Source organism: Trichomonas vaginalis, chromosome V, assembly GCF_026262505.1.
Source record: "Trichomonas vaginalis G3 chromosome V, whole genome shotgun sequence".
Taxonomy (NCBI): Eukaryota; Parabasalia; order Trichomonadida; family Trichomonadidae; genus Trichomonas; species Trichomonas vaginalis.
The window spans coordinates 3759331-3775259 of record NC_067207.1 but is presented as its reverse complement, the minus strand read 5'-3'; the positions used below and the strand labels follow the sequence as shown (position 1 = coordinate 3775259).

The following is a 15929-nucleotide window of genomic DNA, read 5'->3' as shown; positions in this document are numbered from 1 at the left end:
GCTGTGTAAATTTTATGACATGTGTGTAGTAGGAAAGTAATCATATCATTTTTTATTATGAGTAACAAGAGACAAGCAGCACATGGTAAGCAGAATGCCCATCAGAACCAGAAGGGCAAGCAAGCCGCACAAGCCGCAGCACCAGCTGCCGCAGCCACAGAGCAGAAGCCAGAAGCTCCAAAGGCTAACTAAGCTTAACAAAATACTAAACTGTGAGTAAACAACTGAATACTATTGTTTAATTTCTTTCTTAATTTATCCAATATGTGACGAAAAACACTAACTTTGAAATTTATTTTGAAATTTCTTCATTTGGTGTATTACAATTTGTTTTGATAAATGACATTATCCATAATATCAATCGGAGGTATATAAAATATTAATATTAATTCATAACTGCAAATAATTTTTTTTTATTTTGATATATCCAAATAATTAGCAAGTTTTATAAGCAAGTCAACGCATTATCTAAACATTCTTAGACAAAAAAGCATATCTCTAACTCAGAAACCATTTTTATACATATTTTCGTTTCTTAATCAATATTATGCAATAAGAAGCTCCATCATGCAATCTATTTCATGAACAGATGCAGGTACATTAAGATCAATATATATGTGTCCCGTTATATCCATTCCATTAAATTCAAAACTAGAATTGAAATATCAACTTCGTCAGATCTTTAATGTTTTAAAATTTTAATAATGAAATGGCAGATTGTTGATGGGCCCATCTCCAATGCAAAACTCTTTTGAAAAAGTCTGACAAAGATGATTACAAAAAGTCAGATCACAAAATATTTTTAAGATATATGTATTTCAAAATACATCTGGAATGCTAAATATGATTCGAAAATTGTAAAAGATATGAAGGAATAATCTATTCAAATTTTCAATTCAATAACAATTTTCTATTTAAAAGGTAAACGTGAAATGAAGGATATCAATTATAAATACAATCAGGCCTTTCAGATGCTTGCGATTTTCTAGCCTAACTGATAAGTCTGATAAAATCTGAAAAACTTTATATTATTAAGTTTAAAAACAATACATTTTAAACATTTTGAAAAATCAACCACTTATCTATGATTTTGAATGATTCTGAAAGTTGATCAGATTATGTTTTTTATCGTTAATAGAAGAATGTAGCCCTAACCTAATTTATCAAGAAAGTCTTTCTATTCAAATGATTCAAAATTTGTTGACAATCTCAATTATTTAGTTTATGCTGATTCATCTCTTGTTGATTAGATTCGAGAAACTAGAAAGAAGAAGTAAAATGGAGATTTGCTCAAGATTCAGAAAAGAAGTATTCAGTTTATATTATAGGAAATCGCCATATCCAGATCAAAATGGCTCTTGTACTCAGCTTACATATGACAAAGAAACAGATGACAATAGAGCTCTCACAGAATTAAACTATATGCGTTGGCTTGTTGGTTTTGATACAAAAACTGTAATAACAAATGAATATGATGATCATCTGATTCAGTGTGCAATAAACAACGTTGCAAATGAAAATTTAGAACATTATATTGGAGGAAACGATAACTGTTATACAAATAAAGCTGCATCCGGGTGTGCAACTTCAAGTTTATCGGCATATAGGGGTCGTGGTTACAATGCAGCAATTGCACTGCAACATTTTATCGAAGATTCCGGAGAGGGGAATGAAGATGTAATCCATAGAAAATGGGTGCTATTTAGTGGACTTAAAAAGACTGCTTTTGGTGGAGCTTACAACTCAAAAGCGCCAAAATATTCTACTACTATTGCAATGAAAACGTTATTTCGGCCTTATGAGATGGGAGAGAAATTACTCTTTACGGCTTATCCACCACCTGGGTATTTCCCAGCACAATTCGTGTATAATAGATTCAGCTTTTGGGCACCTAACATTCCTGATAGATCATTTATAAACATATCAGTTAAAATCAACGATGTTCCTCAAAATATAACAGAAAGGACTGATTTTCTTCAAGGGGCTGGAGATCAAGATAAAGGTGTTGTATTTTCTCTTTCGGATTACGGTGTAAATTCATATGATTATCCATATGAAACAATTCTCAATAAGAGGATTGATGTTAAAATATCATATGATAAGACTGTCTTCGATTATACAATATATCCGGTTGATTGCAGTGTAGTTCCAGTTAGAACTTCAGTTCCTGACTCAGATAGCTATTACTCGAGCAATGGTTCTAGTGATTCAACGAAAAAGAAAGTTTCTATTGGCGTTGGCGTTAGTTTAGCAATTGTTTTAATCATTGTTGTTGCCTTTGTTTGTTACTTCATTTTTTACAAGAAGAACAATGACAACGGAGAATCAAATAATGATGAGAATCAACTTGAAGATGCTTAACTTATTTATCTATTCATAATCAGTGATATTGTAAACTGTTTTATATTTTTTAATTACCATATAAATATAACGACGAGAACCAACATGAAACTATTCCTCTCTTTGTTGTATTATTGAATAGATTAGCATTTGAGTTTCATAAAGTGCTCTTAATATATTTTAAATCATATAGAATATAATGTATTTTCACTCACTGAAAAGCAAAAAAAAATATTAAGAAACTCACTAAACATTTAAGAAAAGGAAATATAAAAATATTATCCGAAATAAAATGCTTATGCATCTTCAAGATGGTTTTCGCCACTATCAGAATGATCATCATTGTTGTCATTGTTATTGTTGTTGTTGTTGGTTTCGTCGTTGTCGTGATTATGTGAACAACCATGACGAAAAACAATAAATAAAACAAGAATAATGATAACAATAACAACAAGACTAACACCAACACCAGCACCAATAGCAACTTTCTTCTGGCGTTTTTGTTTTGGAGCTTCGCCAATGTCAAGTTTGTCATAATCGTCACCTTCGATTGTTGGAACTGGTGTTCGCATTGGTTTATCACTACAATCAATAGGATATATTGTATAATCGTAGACTTTGTCTGCACACTTGATTTGGATGTCAATTCTCTTGTTAACAATTTGATGATATGGAGAATCATATGAGCTACGGCCATAACCACCTAATGAAAACATTACTCCTTGATCATGATCTCCATATCCAGTTATCTCAAATCTACGCAAAGTTACGTTTTGAACTTCATTGTTAATTTTAGCTGAAATGTTTATTGGAGAGTTACTTGGAAAATCTGGGGACCAAAAGCTGAATCTGTTGTATACAAATTGTGCTGGGAAATATCCTGGAGGGGGATACGCTGTAAATGGAATTTGTTCTATTTCACTATCGCCAAAATTTGTCTTTTGTGCTACAGCATAACCAAAATTATTTAGATGTTGTGAATCATAAGCTCCTCCAAATGCAGTTCTTTTAAGTGTTCGAGATAATATCCATCTTCTGTGTCCAACTTCCAAGTTACCATCGCCAAAATCATTAATGAGATTCTGTAAAGCAGTAGCAGCGTTAAGTTGACCAGTACTTGCGGCAAGATTTGAAGTTGAGCAGCCATCTAATGCTGCACCAGTATAACATCTGGAGTCGCTTGCTGGAAAATGCTCTAATCTTCCATTTGAAGCACAGTTCATTGCGCATTGGATGACTTGATCATCAAAATCGTTAGTAATAACAGTTGGAACTTCGAATCCAACAAGCCAGCGCATGTAATTGAGTTCTATAATGGCATATTTGTCATCAGTTTCTTTGTCATAGGTTTGTTGTGTGCATTGTCCGGCGATATCACAACTATAAACTATAACCATCTTTTCTGAATCTAGAACATACGGTCATTCGGCTACGTTTTTCTAGCTTCTCGAATCGAATAAAGAGGAGAGGAAGCATTTTTATCAGATAAAATTTTGAAATTCTATCAATTTTGAACAAAGTAAAATCAAAGATAATAATCAAAAATATAAGGTTAATATTTGATAATTCTTGATTGTCACATAAAACATATTCCAACGTATTTGCGAAAGAAAAAATACTTGTATTTCATGCATGATCTTTGAAAAGTAATTTTATTTGTTTTTTATTATGTCCGAGCCAAAAGTTATTGATTTATGTCAAAAATTTATTTTGATCCGATTTCAATATTCTTATTTTTGTGACAGTTCATGTGTATTTAGCCAGAATATGTCATTTATGCTTTCAGTTTAATCATTTGATTATGGAGAATAAAAATATTTCTATAAAGTATATGATTGATGATTAATTACAGTTGTGATAAACCTCCATAAATAATTTAAATAAAAAATATAACTTAAGTCTATTTGCAGCAAATCAAAATAAAAAAGAAAATAATTCTCATTAATCTTCAAGATGGTTTTCGCCACTATCAGAATGATCATCATTGTTGTCATTGTTATTGTTGTTGTTGTTGGTTTCGTCGTTGTCGTGATTATGTGAACAACCATGACGAAAAACAATAAATAAAACAAGAATAATGATAACAATAACAACAAGACTAACACCAACACCAGCACCAATAGCAACTTTCTTCTGGCGTTTTTGTTTTGGAGCTTCGCCAATGTCAAGTTTGTCATAATCGTCACCTTCGATTGTTGGAACTGGTGTTCGCATTGGTTTATCACTACAATCAATAGGATATATTGTATAATCGTAGACTTTGTCTGCACACTTGATTTGGATGTCAATTCTCTTGTTAACAATTTTAGAAAAGCGAATATAATTAGCAAACGAAAACATCACGCCTCCAACTCCATCTCCAACATCAACTCGCGCGAAACTATATTTCTCTGTTAGGTTTTGAGGTTCATCATTGATTTTAACTGATATATTAAATTCGGCATTTGAAGGAATTCCTGGAGCCCAAAAACTGAATCTACTATAAACAAACTGAGCCGGGAAATATCCAGGAGGAGGGTAAGCGGTGAAGGGCAAAACCTGCAGTGGAGTATCATCTCCGAATACAACTCTCTGCGCTACAGCACATTGATACAATGGAGATTGTGAATCATATGCACCTCCAAAGGTCGTTCTTTTAAGTCCATTATAGAAAATCCATCTTCTGTGGCCTACTTCTAGATTGTTGTCACCAGAATCTTCAATAAGTTGCTGAAGCGCATTTGGTGCATTCAAAATAGCACCAGCAGCTGCAAGATTTGAAAAGCGGCAACCCCAAAATGCTGGACCCGTATAGCATTTTGAAGTTGGTGATGGATAATGATCTAATCTTCCATTTGCAGCACAGTTCATTGCACATTGAACTACTTGATCATTGAAATTCTCATCTAAAACTGTTGTAGTATCGAATCCAACAAGCCATCGCATGTAATTGAGTTCTCTAAGAGCATTGTTGTTATCTGTAGCTATATCATAGGTAGGCTGAGTGCAGGAACCGTTTAAATCCGGGTATGGTAAAGTCCAATTATAATAACTAGAGACATCTTTTCTGAATCGAGAGCAGACGCTTATTCTACTTCTTTGTTCCAGTTTCTCAAAGCGTATCAAAAGAATCGGAATCATAGGAGAAAAATTATTTTGTGAAAGTAATCGATTTTTGAATGAATATTGAATTTTTATAAAGTAATTTAAATATTTTATCATTTCAAAACAATTTTGATTTACTAAAATGAAATCTCTTTGAAAAATTGAATGAATGGTATATCAATATAGATTTTTCTCATTACATTTTTCTACATTATTTATTGTACTAATGTCAAATTCAAATTCCGAAAAATGCCAAAAAAAAGATATCCGGAATTTTTTGATCTGATATTGTATCGGTATTGAACTATATCATTAAAACCATCAACTAGGCTTGTGCCTGTTATGCGATATATTTTTAAAGATGAACCAAAGAATATTACAAGATCAACAAAATCGATGAGTATTACTCTACCTAGATTCATAATTATAGATACAATGAAAGTAACATCAAATTCAATGTACGTATTTAATGAATTCATCAATTTAGTTTCAAATGAAAATCTATTTTACTCAAAAAATCTAAAACGAATAGAAAAGAAGAGGGTAAAATAGATATTTACATAAGCGCAACAAGTTTTCCGAAAAGCAAAGAAAAAAAGATATATAATTGCTAGAATTAGAAAAATTTTCATGCATCTTCAAGATGGTTTTCGCCGCTGTTAGACTGATCGTCGTTGTTGTCATTGTTGTCATTGTTATTGTTGTTAGTTTCGTCGTTGTCGTGATTAATTGAACAACCATGACGGAAAACAATAAATAAGACAATAACAACGATAACGATAACAGCAAGGCTAACACCAACACCCGCACCAATGGCAACTTTCTTTTGACGCTGCTTTTTCGGAGCTTCTCCGATATCTTGACTGTTGTATTTGTCACCTTCGGCAGTTGGAACTGGAGTTCGCATTGGTTTATCACTACAGTCAATAGGATATATAGTGTAATCGTAAACTGTAGTTTTGTATGTCACTTGAACATCAATTCTTTTGTTAACGATATCTGAAATATATGGATACTTTTCCATGGCAAACATTGCACCTCCACTATAATCTCCAACGCCGCCTTCTGTAAATATATGAAACTCGCTTAAGTTTTGAGGAACATCGTTGATTTTAACTGTAACGTTCACATCAGCACCCAAAGGAATACCAGGAGCCCAAAAACTAAATCTGCTGTATACGAACTGTGCTGGGAAGTATCCAGGTGGAGGATATGCTGTAAAAGTTAATTGCTTACCTGATTCAGAATCATCAAATATAACTTTTTGGGCTACAGCATTCGATAAAAATGCCTCTGAATTGTAGGCTCCTCCAAATGTAGTTTTTGTCAGGCCACTGTATAAAATCCATCTTCTGTGACCTACTTCTAAGTTATTACCACCTTGGTCATCAATAAGTTGCTGAAGTGCTGTTGCAGCATTAAGATATCCAGAGCTTGCTGCAAGATTTGATGTACTACACCCTGCATACGCTGCTGGCGTATAACATGAGGAATTTGATTCTGGGTAATGGCTCAACCTTCCATTTGCTGCACAATTCATTGCACATTGTATTACTTGGTCATCATAATCATTTGTTAATTCGGTTTTTGTATCAAATCCAACAAGCCATCGCGTACAGTTGAGCTCTATAAGAGCACGTGTGTCATCGGTCGCCTTATCATAAGTAGGCTGAGAACATGTTCCATTTTGATCTGGATAGGCTCCATCTTGATATTTGACGCTATAAACTTCTTTTTTGAACTTTGAGCACACATCCATCCTTGTTCGTTGCTCCAGTTTCTCGAAACGAATGAGTATGAGCGAAAAAATCATTTGAAATATCTTTTGAATTACTCAGAATTCAAATTGAATTATTTGGGGTTATAAGGTTTTAATGATATTATGTGAAAGATTCTATTTATTCAATTATTGTAATTGCTATTTCAGAGGTCTGATCGGTTTTAAGAGTGGGACAATATTTAAGGATAACCTATTCTTATTGATTTGATTTGTTTGTTAGAGTTTCGAAACAAAATAAATTTGAATTCAATTTGCGGTTATTTTATAGAAAATTATTATCTCATAAAAATCAAACTCATTTTTGAAAAATGATTGCATGGTATGATTTTATGTGATAAATGTATTGAGTAAATCATTTTTGATCATGAATAAAATGAAGATTTAAAAATTGATTTGATAAAAACTGTGTTTTATGGATTGTTATCAATACGTAAATATCCCTTTTTCGATTCTTTCAAGAAAGGTAGCTTTCATTCCTTATTTCTCAATATAACGATTTCAGGTTCCCCAGGGAAGTTGATTTGAAAAGAAAAGGGAAGTTGGACGATAAAAAAATTTTTTTTTTGTTTCATTTTAGTTTCATGGAAGTAACTTCGAATGTTCTAGAGGATATCCTTGTGAAGAAAGTCAATGTTATGGAGCCCATTGTGCAAGTTGTCCAGATAAAAGAATGCAATCAGCATGATTTATATCGTGCTGCTCTTTCTGATGGAACTCACTTCATTCCTGCGATGCTTGGTAGCAAACTCAAAGATCTGATTGAGAACAAGGTCATTCAGAGGAACAGTTTAATAAAATTATTAAAATACACAGTTTCAAACAACTCAAAGCAGCCTCTTATTGTTCTCAATGCCGAACTACACAAGGAAATGAACAGTATCATTGGAAAACCCCTTGCCTTACAAATTGATCGTAATGACATACCAAAGCCAGATCTCTCAGCGCCCATGACATCTCCTCAAAGAGGAACCATCACTGCTTCCCCTGCTTCAGTCACGAACTCCCCCTCAAAAGTCAAGATGACAGTATCTCCGACCAGAAGCAACCAATCGACAATGCAGATGACCACGAACATCCCCATCGCAAGCTTGAACCAGTATCTCACGTCGTGGTCATTAATTGTCAGAATAATTTCGAAATCTCAAATGAGACAGTTCCAAGGATCTCGTCCAGGCAAATTGTTCTCTATCATCATGAGGGATAAGAACAATGACGAAATCAAAGGAACTTTCTTCAACCAAGAAGCGGAGAAATTCGAAAATCTCGTTGAACAAGACAAAGTTTACAAAGTATCATGTGGAAGAGTGAAGAAAGCGAACGAAAGATACAATTCCACAAAATCGGAGTTCGAAATCACTTTCGATTCGACTTCATCGATCATTGAAATCCCAGATGACAATTCTATCCCTGCAAATGTCCTGAAATTCACCAAGATCAGTGATTGCTCGAAAATGACAGGTAAAACTGTTGACATCATTTCAATTATTACTTTTATTGGTGATTGTCAGACAATTAAGACCAAAAGTGGCTCTTCTATCGAGAAAAGGAACATCACTGTATCAGATGAAACAGGTACAATAGAAGTTACATTATGGGGATCATCAGCTACAGAATTCGACCAAAAAGAATCTGAAATTTTTTGTGTAAGAAACGTGACAGTTAGTGATTTTCGCGGTGTTTCATTAAACGTCGGACAGAGTGCAACAATCGTTGTAAATCCGCCGGATAATGATGTGAAGAACATTAGAAATTGGTATGAATCGTTGAATGACGAAAAAAAGGAAAATTTGAAACAAAAATTGTTGATTCCTGATTACGGACAAGCAGCAACGATTAATTGTTTATCGGAGATTGATGAGAAACAAATGTGTAGAACAGAAAACGGAGAAGTTTTTTGTGTAAATGTGATGATCCAAGATATGCCGAGTTCAAGGAAACCTGTTTACCAGGCTTGTCCTAATGAAGCATGCAGAGGCAGTGGACTCATTATTGACCAGGAAACTGGAAAAATGATCTGCAAAAAATGCAATAAAGAAGTTACGAATCCGAAGTTGAGATATTCGCTTTCTTTGAATGTTGGTGATTACAGTGGTTCTGCCTACATCAATGTTATTGGTGATGAAAACAGTTTCATGCCACTGATCAACGTAAAACCAGAAGAATTCGAAATCGATGACACAACAAAACTCAGAACGATGCTCCTTAAGAAATCTTTCTTCAGAGCTTTGAGAGTAAAAGTTAGAGGAAAGAACAGCGAATACGGTGTGAAACTCACTGCAATTTCAGGCGGAGAAGTAAATTTCGCTGAAGAGGCTTTACGAATTGCTAACAACATTACTGCTTCTTTTGAATAAAAACATTTTTTTTATTATTTTTCATTTAAATGATATTATCTTTACTTAATATTAATATACAATCTATTAGATTGTTGATTTTAGTATTGGTTAAGATTAAAATCAAACTTTTTATAAAATTTCAATAAAATATTTGGAATTTTGATCGAATATCATGACTTTTTATCTATGAATATTCATATACATTCTATGTCAGTGAGATTTATATATGTGTAATACGAATATTTGACCAAAATTCATTAGATATTAAAGATATTTTTGATAAAATCCAATATTATCCTTTTTTGACATAAAAAGCCAATAACACACTTCTAATAGATGCATAACATATGCATATTGATACGCTGAAATATTCCAAAAAAAATTCAAAATTCATATTATTAGATAAAAAATTCAGAAATTTCAAATCAAATTTTCATTTTTGAAAAAAATTTGGAATTTTTCGAGAAATTAATATCGATAGTTATGCATTATTTTATGTGTATTTTAATATTTCTTCATCAATTTTTACTGAAGCCATGTTTTTGAGAAAACATTTCAGATTTACGGAATATGTACTGAGTTTTTTAAATGATATTTTTATTTGTCATTAAATGAATAATACAAATATTATCTTAAAATCGCAAAACGGCTTGATTGGAAATAAACGCCGGTTAGAAACCGCTCACATCACATAAAAAAATGGACGCAGCTGATGTTGTAGCAATCATTGTTGGCGTTGGCCTTCTTGTCGTTGTTGGCCTCGCTGGCCTCGGATACTTCCTCCGCAGAGATACCACAAAGGGAACAAACTAAGCATTGCTTTTGTCTAAAAAATCCCCTTTCTTATTATACTTAATTTTGGCGAACTAAAATTCCCGAAAAAAGTTATTTTTTACCAATACTTATTTTACAACTACTAATTTTTTTACTACCACGAAATCGCTTTGCAAAAAAATTTTATATTTCATTTACATGGAATATACTAAATAAACAACGTTTAATGCATTGCCTTTTCTGATGGTAGCTCATACACTCAATATATCCTCTGATTTCATGATGGATATATCATTTTTCTTTTTTTCATATGGAATGAGGTTGTTTTCACTGAAAATATAGCTTTTTCTTATAACAGTGATTTCATTCCATCCTTTTTTATTACTATTTTTTATGAAATTATTTTTTTTCATTTTTAATTTGAGACAATATGGTTTCTTTTATTAAATTTCTTAAATAAAGCTCATAAAAAACATAAATATTAGTAATAAATCTAGTATTTACAAACAAATTTATAAATCATTCTTGATTTCCATTGATTTGTTCAAAGATATCAAGAAGTTCAGCGGAATGTTCTGCAACATCATCGTTGTCATGATCTGTCAAGTCCATTAAGTAATCCATGGCTCCACATTCTTCTAAAGCGAAAGGAATTGATTCTTCATCATTAAAATTCCTTCCTGCTTGAAGCATCATATAAATACATTCCAAGAATAGCAAAACAGACTTCTCATCGGTTTCATCTTCAAGAATTTCTGATTGATTCTGAATAAATTCTTTTTGAATCAATAAATCGTAAATTTTTCTCGAAATATTGATCTTAAGAATACTATGAACAAGTTTCAATGCAGAAATCTTCAACTTGAAAGATTCAGACAAAATATAGTCAAAAAGTTCTTGAATAACATTATCTTGGAGGACTTTCGTACATAATTTCTCATCCTCTTGATAAATAAGGAATGTCAAGTAATCCAAGGCTTTTTGGACAACATTAAAATCTAATTCTTTCATACAGTACTTTATAAAGGAATAGGAAAGCTCTATAACAGTAAAAGGGGCTGCAAGTTCATTTGAAATCAATGCAAAGTCTAAAATTGAAATCATTAAGTCATTTTTCGCGTTTCCTTCGAAATCTGATGGCTTATTTAAGAATCTACGAAGCTGGTGTTTGACAATCTTCGGAATATCGCTGTCTATAATTTTATGATGTAAATCTTTTTGTATTTTTATCTTTTTAGTGAGTAATTTGATGCAATTCAGGAACACATCGAAAGAGTTATCGTTATTAAGGAGTTTGCAAGCACGCCTGATTGATAAATCGTGTAAATCGTTTTGTCCCAAAGTATTATTTAAAATTAGTAAAATTTTGCTGACAGATTCTCTTGTGCCAGCATTAATATTCCATGAAATTTTAATTGCTCCGTAGATATCTTCGAGATATTCCAAAATTTGATTGGATTTCATTGAATTAAGGAGAGGTTCAATAATCATTATGGCGTATGAAGCAAGCGTGTCGTCCTCGTTTGTTGCTAACTGTAATGACATCGGAAATAAGCTTGTTTCTAGAAATAATTCTCGAAATTCTGGGTTATGTGTCAAAACATCAATCAACACGTCATATAGATACTTTAATTTCTCGAAATCATCTGATATATTCTGCAAATACTCTTCAAAAGTATTTTGTAATTGGCAATCTTGAAAAATTACGCTTTTATCACCATTATATTCTTCAAACAATGTTGCAATAACATTGATTTTATTGACATCATTTGTAGAAATCAATTCTTGCAAGCAATTATGTATTTCATTAAGAAATAATTGCCCATCTTCAGTGATAATAGGTTGCCCTGACATTAATTCAAGTTGATTCTCTGACAATGATTGATCAATATTATCTTTATACTCATCAAACATTGAGAAATATTATATGAAATTCCGATTGGAAAGTGACATTTTTGAAAAGACATTCAATTTCTGAGCATCGTTTTATAACATTTATATCCTATTCCTGAACAGTTAACGGTGATCTAAATATAACAGGTTTTTGTTATAATGTCACCTTTTTCAATGTCAACAAGGGAATTAATTGAGGAAGCGAACCCCCATTTAAGACAATACCTAGTTTCTCTTGATGACTTCACAATCGGTCGTAGTATCGGTGAAGGTGCTTTTGGAAAAGTTTATCTTGGCACACACAAAGCTACAGGATTAGAATGCGCAATCAAGGAATTGATAGCAGAAACTCTTGAAGATCGCGATAAGGTTGAATTTATTCGTGAAACATCTGTATTAGCTGAATGTAATGACATGTTTTTGTTACCATTTCTTGGTTGGACAGCAGAAAAGCCATATTCAATCATTACACAGTTTGCACCAAACAGCTCTCTTTTTGATGCATTAAGAAAGAAAGGCAAAGCGCCTGAACTCACAGGAACAATGCGAACTATCATCATGATTGGTGTTGCAAGAGCAATGAACGCATTACACCAGAAGAAAGTAATCCACAGAGATCTCAAATCGCTTAACGTATTGCTAGATAGTCGTTGCTATCCATGGGTTTGCGATTTTGGTTTATCTTTATTCGAAAATGAAAACGCTATCAAGACAAAAGATATCGGTACACCACACTGGATGGCTCCTGAACTCTTTGATTCGGACAATTATACAAACAAAGTCGACGTTTACGCTTACGGAATTTTACTTTGGGAATTACTTACGGGATCAACACCATACAAAGGCAAATCCTCCATACAAATCGCTATTGCTGTTTGCCAGCATGGAGAGAGGCCGCCAATCCCAATAGGAACTCCAAAACCATTAATTTCTTTAATTAAATCTTGCTGGCACCAGGACCCGAACAAAAGACCATCCTTCTCAAAAATCGTTTCCGTGCTCATGAAGAAGCAAGTTATGTTCAGAGGAACAGAAGAAGCAGAACTTGACGAATTTTTCAACAACATGAAGGAATACGATGCTCTTAAGGCTTCCGGACAAGCTGTTGGATCATATCCATTAGGAAATCCACTCTACATCGCGTCAATGTGTCAAGGAATTTCCGAAAATTCGACAGAATCCCAGAAAGTTGCAAATCCATCAGAACTTGGCAATCCTAATTACAAATACTATATCGAAAACATCAAATTATGCGTTAAACTCTACACAGGACCTGAAAATATCAGAAGATTTTACGATATGCTCATTCCTGCACTTGTTGGAGATAAAAGTGAAGATTGCAGAGTATCTAACGCTATTCTGAACACTTGTTATCGATTAATGCTCAAACAAGACTATTGTTTCAACGCATTCTTCCAATCCAAGCTTTTTGGAACATTACCGACTAACAAACAGAATTGTACGAATAACATTTACGATATTTTACATCTCTACTTCGAAAGAAGACCAGATTTAATAGAAACTGATTTATTATACTTTATTTCACCATTAACTCAGTTTGCACCTCACAAGATGCTTAAACTGATATCGTTTAACCTTAATAACTTCGGCCAATACATGAATGGATGGCAAGTTGCAAATTATTACCTAATGATTGCTCCAACGATGATCAGGAGTACATCAGGAGATAAATACATTAAGTATCTGATCTATTTGATGACGAAATACCCTAATTTCAACGCTCAATACAAGATGATGGTTGTTCAGATCCTTATTGCAGCAATTCAGCAGTTTAGACCTGATATTTCCAATCTAGCCTATTCATATTTGATCAAGCTTCAAATACCAAAGGTTTCCATTGCTCCTGAAGTAATATTAAAATCATTATCTACACAAGGATGCGAATCTGGAGCCATTTCCTATCTCCTCTTGACAGATCCATCATCATTCGCCTTCACACCACAGATAATTGACCAATTAATCACTCTTTGTTCGACAAATAAATCAACTTACGCTTTACTTTACATAATTGGTCAGAGGAACGATTGTTTCACTTTCTTCTTCCCAGATTACGTAGCGACTTGGCTTATCGATGGTCGTCTTCCTCTAGATAAAGCGATGATTTTAATGGCGATCATTATGTGCCATACAGAATACCGGCCTTACATCGCTCATGTCCGCCAACTTCCTGATTGGCTGGCTCTTCTTGCTCAGACCCTTAATATGACAACCATCTCATTTACATCTATGATGATTGACAAGCTTTCTATACCAAAGAACCTCATACCAAAGCTAAATGCGGCTGGCTACTTCAAAGCTTATATTGACAACACAATTAAATTATCAGATCCGAAACTTCTTCAATCTACAATTTACATGATAGATGCTGCAAGCAGAATCATGTATATACCTGATTTCAAGAAGTTCGACACCAAATTAGTTGAAGTTGCCCTTTCTGACGACTCGAAACTTTCAATCGGAGCTTTGTCCGCTCTTACAATGAGAAGTTTGAGACCAGAAGGAGCTGCTGAAGTCAAAAGCCTTGAAAGACTTAGCGATGTAATGAAGAAATTCGAAACTGTTGAAAATGCAAGACCATTTTTGGATCTTCTTCAGAAGAATTTCGCTTCTGCTTAGATTTATTTTTATTTTTGTAGATTTTATTATTGTAAATACGTTTTTTTATTAAAAATATTTTTACATTGAAATCTTCATCTTCTTTACAACTCACAAAAATGAAGAATAGCATTGAATTCAGAAAATCAAGGGCCCAAAAATGAACACTTTGCTCTCAGTTTTTCTTAGAATTTGGACCCGAGATTTTGAAACTACAATAAGACAATGATTGTTATGAAACTACAATAAGACAATGATTGTTATGAAACTACAATAAGACAATGATTGTTATGAAACTACAATAAGACAATGATTGTTATGAATACTACAATAGTAATGATTGTTATGAAACTACAATAAGACAATGATTGTTATGAAACTACAATAAGACAATGATTGTTATGAAACTTACAATAAAATATGATTGTTATGAAACTACAATAAGACAATGATTGTTATGAAACTACAATAAATATATGTTGTTATGAAACTACAATAAGACAATGATTGTTATAAACTACATAAAACTATGATTGTTATGAAACTACAATAAACTATGATTGTTATGAAAACTACAATAAAACTATGATTGTTATGAAACTATAAAGACAATGATTGTTATAAAACTACAATAAGACAATGATTTTATGAAACTACAATAAAAACTATGATTGTTATGAAACTACAATAAAACTATGATTGTTATGAAACTACAATAAAACTATGATGTTATGAAACTACAATAAGACAATGATTGTTATGAAACTACAATAAAACTATGATTGTTATGAAACTACAATAAAACTATGATTGTTATGAAACTACAATAAGACTGTGGTTGTTATGAAACTACAATAAGACTGTGGTTGTTATGAAACTACAATAAGACAATGATTGTTATGAAACTACAATAAAACTATGATTGTTATGAAACTACAATAAAACTATGATTGTTATGAAACTACAATAAAACTATGATTGTTATGAAACTACAATAAAACTATGATTGTTATGAAACTACAATAAGACAATGATTGTTATGAAACTACAATAAGACTGTGGTTGTTATGAAACTACAATAAGACTCTGTTGTTATGAAACTACAA

At 32.7% G+C, this 15929-nt stretch overlaps 8 protein-coding genes across 8 annotated transcripts; 4 read left to right on the top strand and 4 right to left on the bottom strand.

The window, feature by feature from the left end:
* Nucleotides 1-1224: 1224 nt before the first annotated feature.
* On the top strand, nucleotides 1225-2361 carry TVAGG3_0273910 (DNA-directed 5'-3' RNA polymerase protein; the record flags this gene model as incomplete). Its single annotated transcript, XM_001579764.1, has 1 exon — nucleotides 1225-2361. The coding sequence occupies one exon, from the start codon at nucleotides 1225-1227 to the stop codon at nucleotides 2359-2361; it is 1137 nt and encodes a 378-aa protein (XP_001579814.1).
* Nucleotides 2362-2611: 250 nt separating this feature from the next.
* On the bottom strand, nucleotides 2612-3737 carry TVAGG3_0273900 (DNA-directed 5'-3' RNA polymerase protein; the record flags this gene model as incomplete). Its single annotated transcript, XM_001579765.1, has 1 exon — nucleotides 2637-3737. One exon carries the CDS (start codon nucleotides 3735-3737, stop codon nucleotides 2637-2639), a length of 1101 nt encoding a protein of 366 aa, XP_001579815.1.
* A 544-nt stretch (nucleotides 3738-4281) lies between these two features.
* TVAGG3_0273890 (DNA-directed 5'-3' RNA polymerase protein) lies at nucleotides 4282-5460 on the bottom strand (the record flags this gene model as incomplete). The annotated part of the gene is made up of 1 exon (XM_001579766.1): nucleotides 4282-5460. One exon carries the CDS (start codon nucleotides 5458-5460, stop codon nucleotides 4282-4284), a length of 1179 nt encoding a protein of 392 aa, XP_001579816.1.
* Nucleotides 5461-6052: 592 nt separating this feature from the next.
* TVAGG3_0273880 (DNA-directed 5'-3' RNA polymerase protein) lies at nucleotides 6053-7183 on the bottom strand (the record flags this gene model as incomplete). The annotated part of the gene is made up of 1 exon (XM_001579767.1): nucleotides 6053-7183. One exon carries the CDS (start codon nucleotides 7181-7183, stop codon nucleotides 6053-6055), a length of 1131 nt encoding a protein of 376 aa, XP_001579817.1.
* A 601-nt stretch (nucleotides 7184-7784) lies between these two features.
* Nucleotides 7785-9561, top strand: TVAGG3_0273870 (DNA recombination; the record flags this gene model as incomplete). The annotated part of the gene is made up of 1 exon (XM_001579768.1): nucleotides 7786-9558. One exon carries the CDS (start codon nucleotides 7786-7788, stop codon nucleotides 9556-9558), a length of 1773 nt encoding a protein of 590 aa, XP_001579818.1.
* A 668-nt stretch (nucleotides 9562-10229) lies between these two features.
* On the top strand, nucleotides 10230-10451 carry TVAGG3_0273860 (uncharacterized protein; the record flags this gene model as incomplete). The annotated part of the gene is made up of 1 exon (XM_051228663.1): nucleotides 10240-10353. The coding sequence occupies one exon, from the start codon at nucleotides 10240-10242 to the stop codon at nucleotides 10351-10353; it is 114 nt and encodes a 37-aa protein (XP_051098393.1).
* Nucleotides 10452-10812: 361 nt separating this feature from the next.
* Nucleotides 10813-12244, bottom strand: TVAGG3_0273850 (importin alpha family; the record flags this gene model as incomplete). The annotated part of the gene is made up of 1 exon (XM_001579770.1): nucleotides 10834-12228. The coding sequence occupies one exon, from the start codon at nucleotides 12226-12228 to the stop codon at nucleotides 10834-10836; it is 1395 nt and encodes a 464-aa protein (XP_001579820.1).
* Nucleotides 12245-12381: 137 nt separating this feature from the next.
* TVAGG3_0273840 (protein kinase protein) lies at nucleotides 12382-15103 on the top strand (the record flags this gene model as incomplete). The annotated part of the gene is made up of 1 exon (XM_001579771.1): nucleotides 12382-14844. One exon carries the CDS (start codon nucleotides 12382-12384, stop codon nucleotides 14842-14844), a length of 2463 nt encoding a protein of 820 aa, XP_001579821.1.
* Nucleotides 15104-15929: the final 826 nt, after the last annotated feature.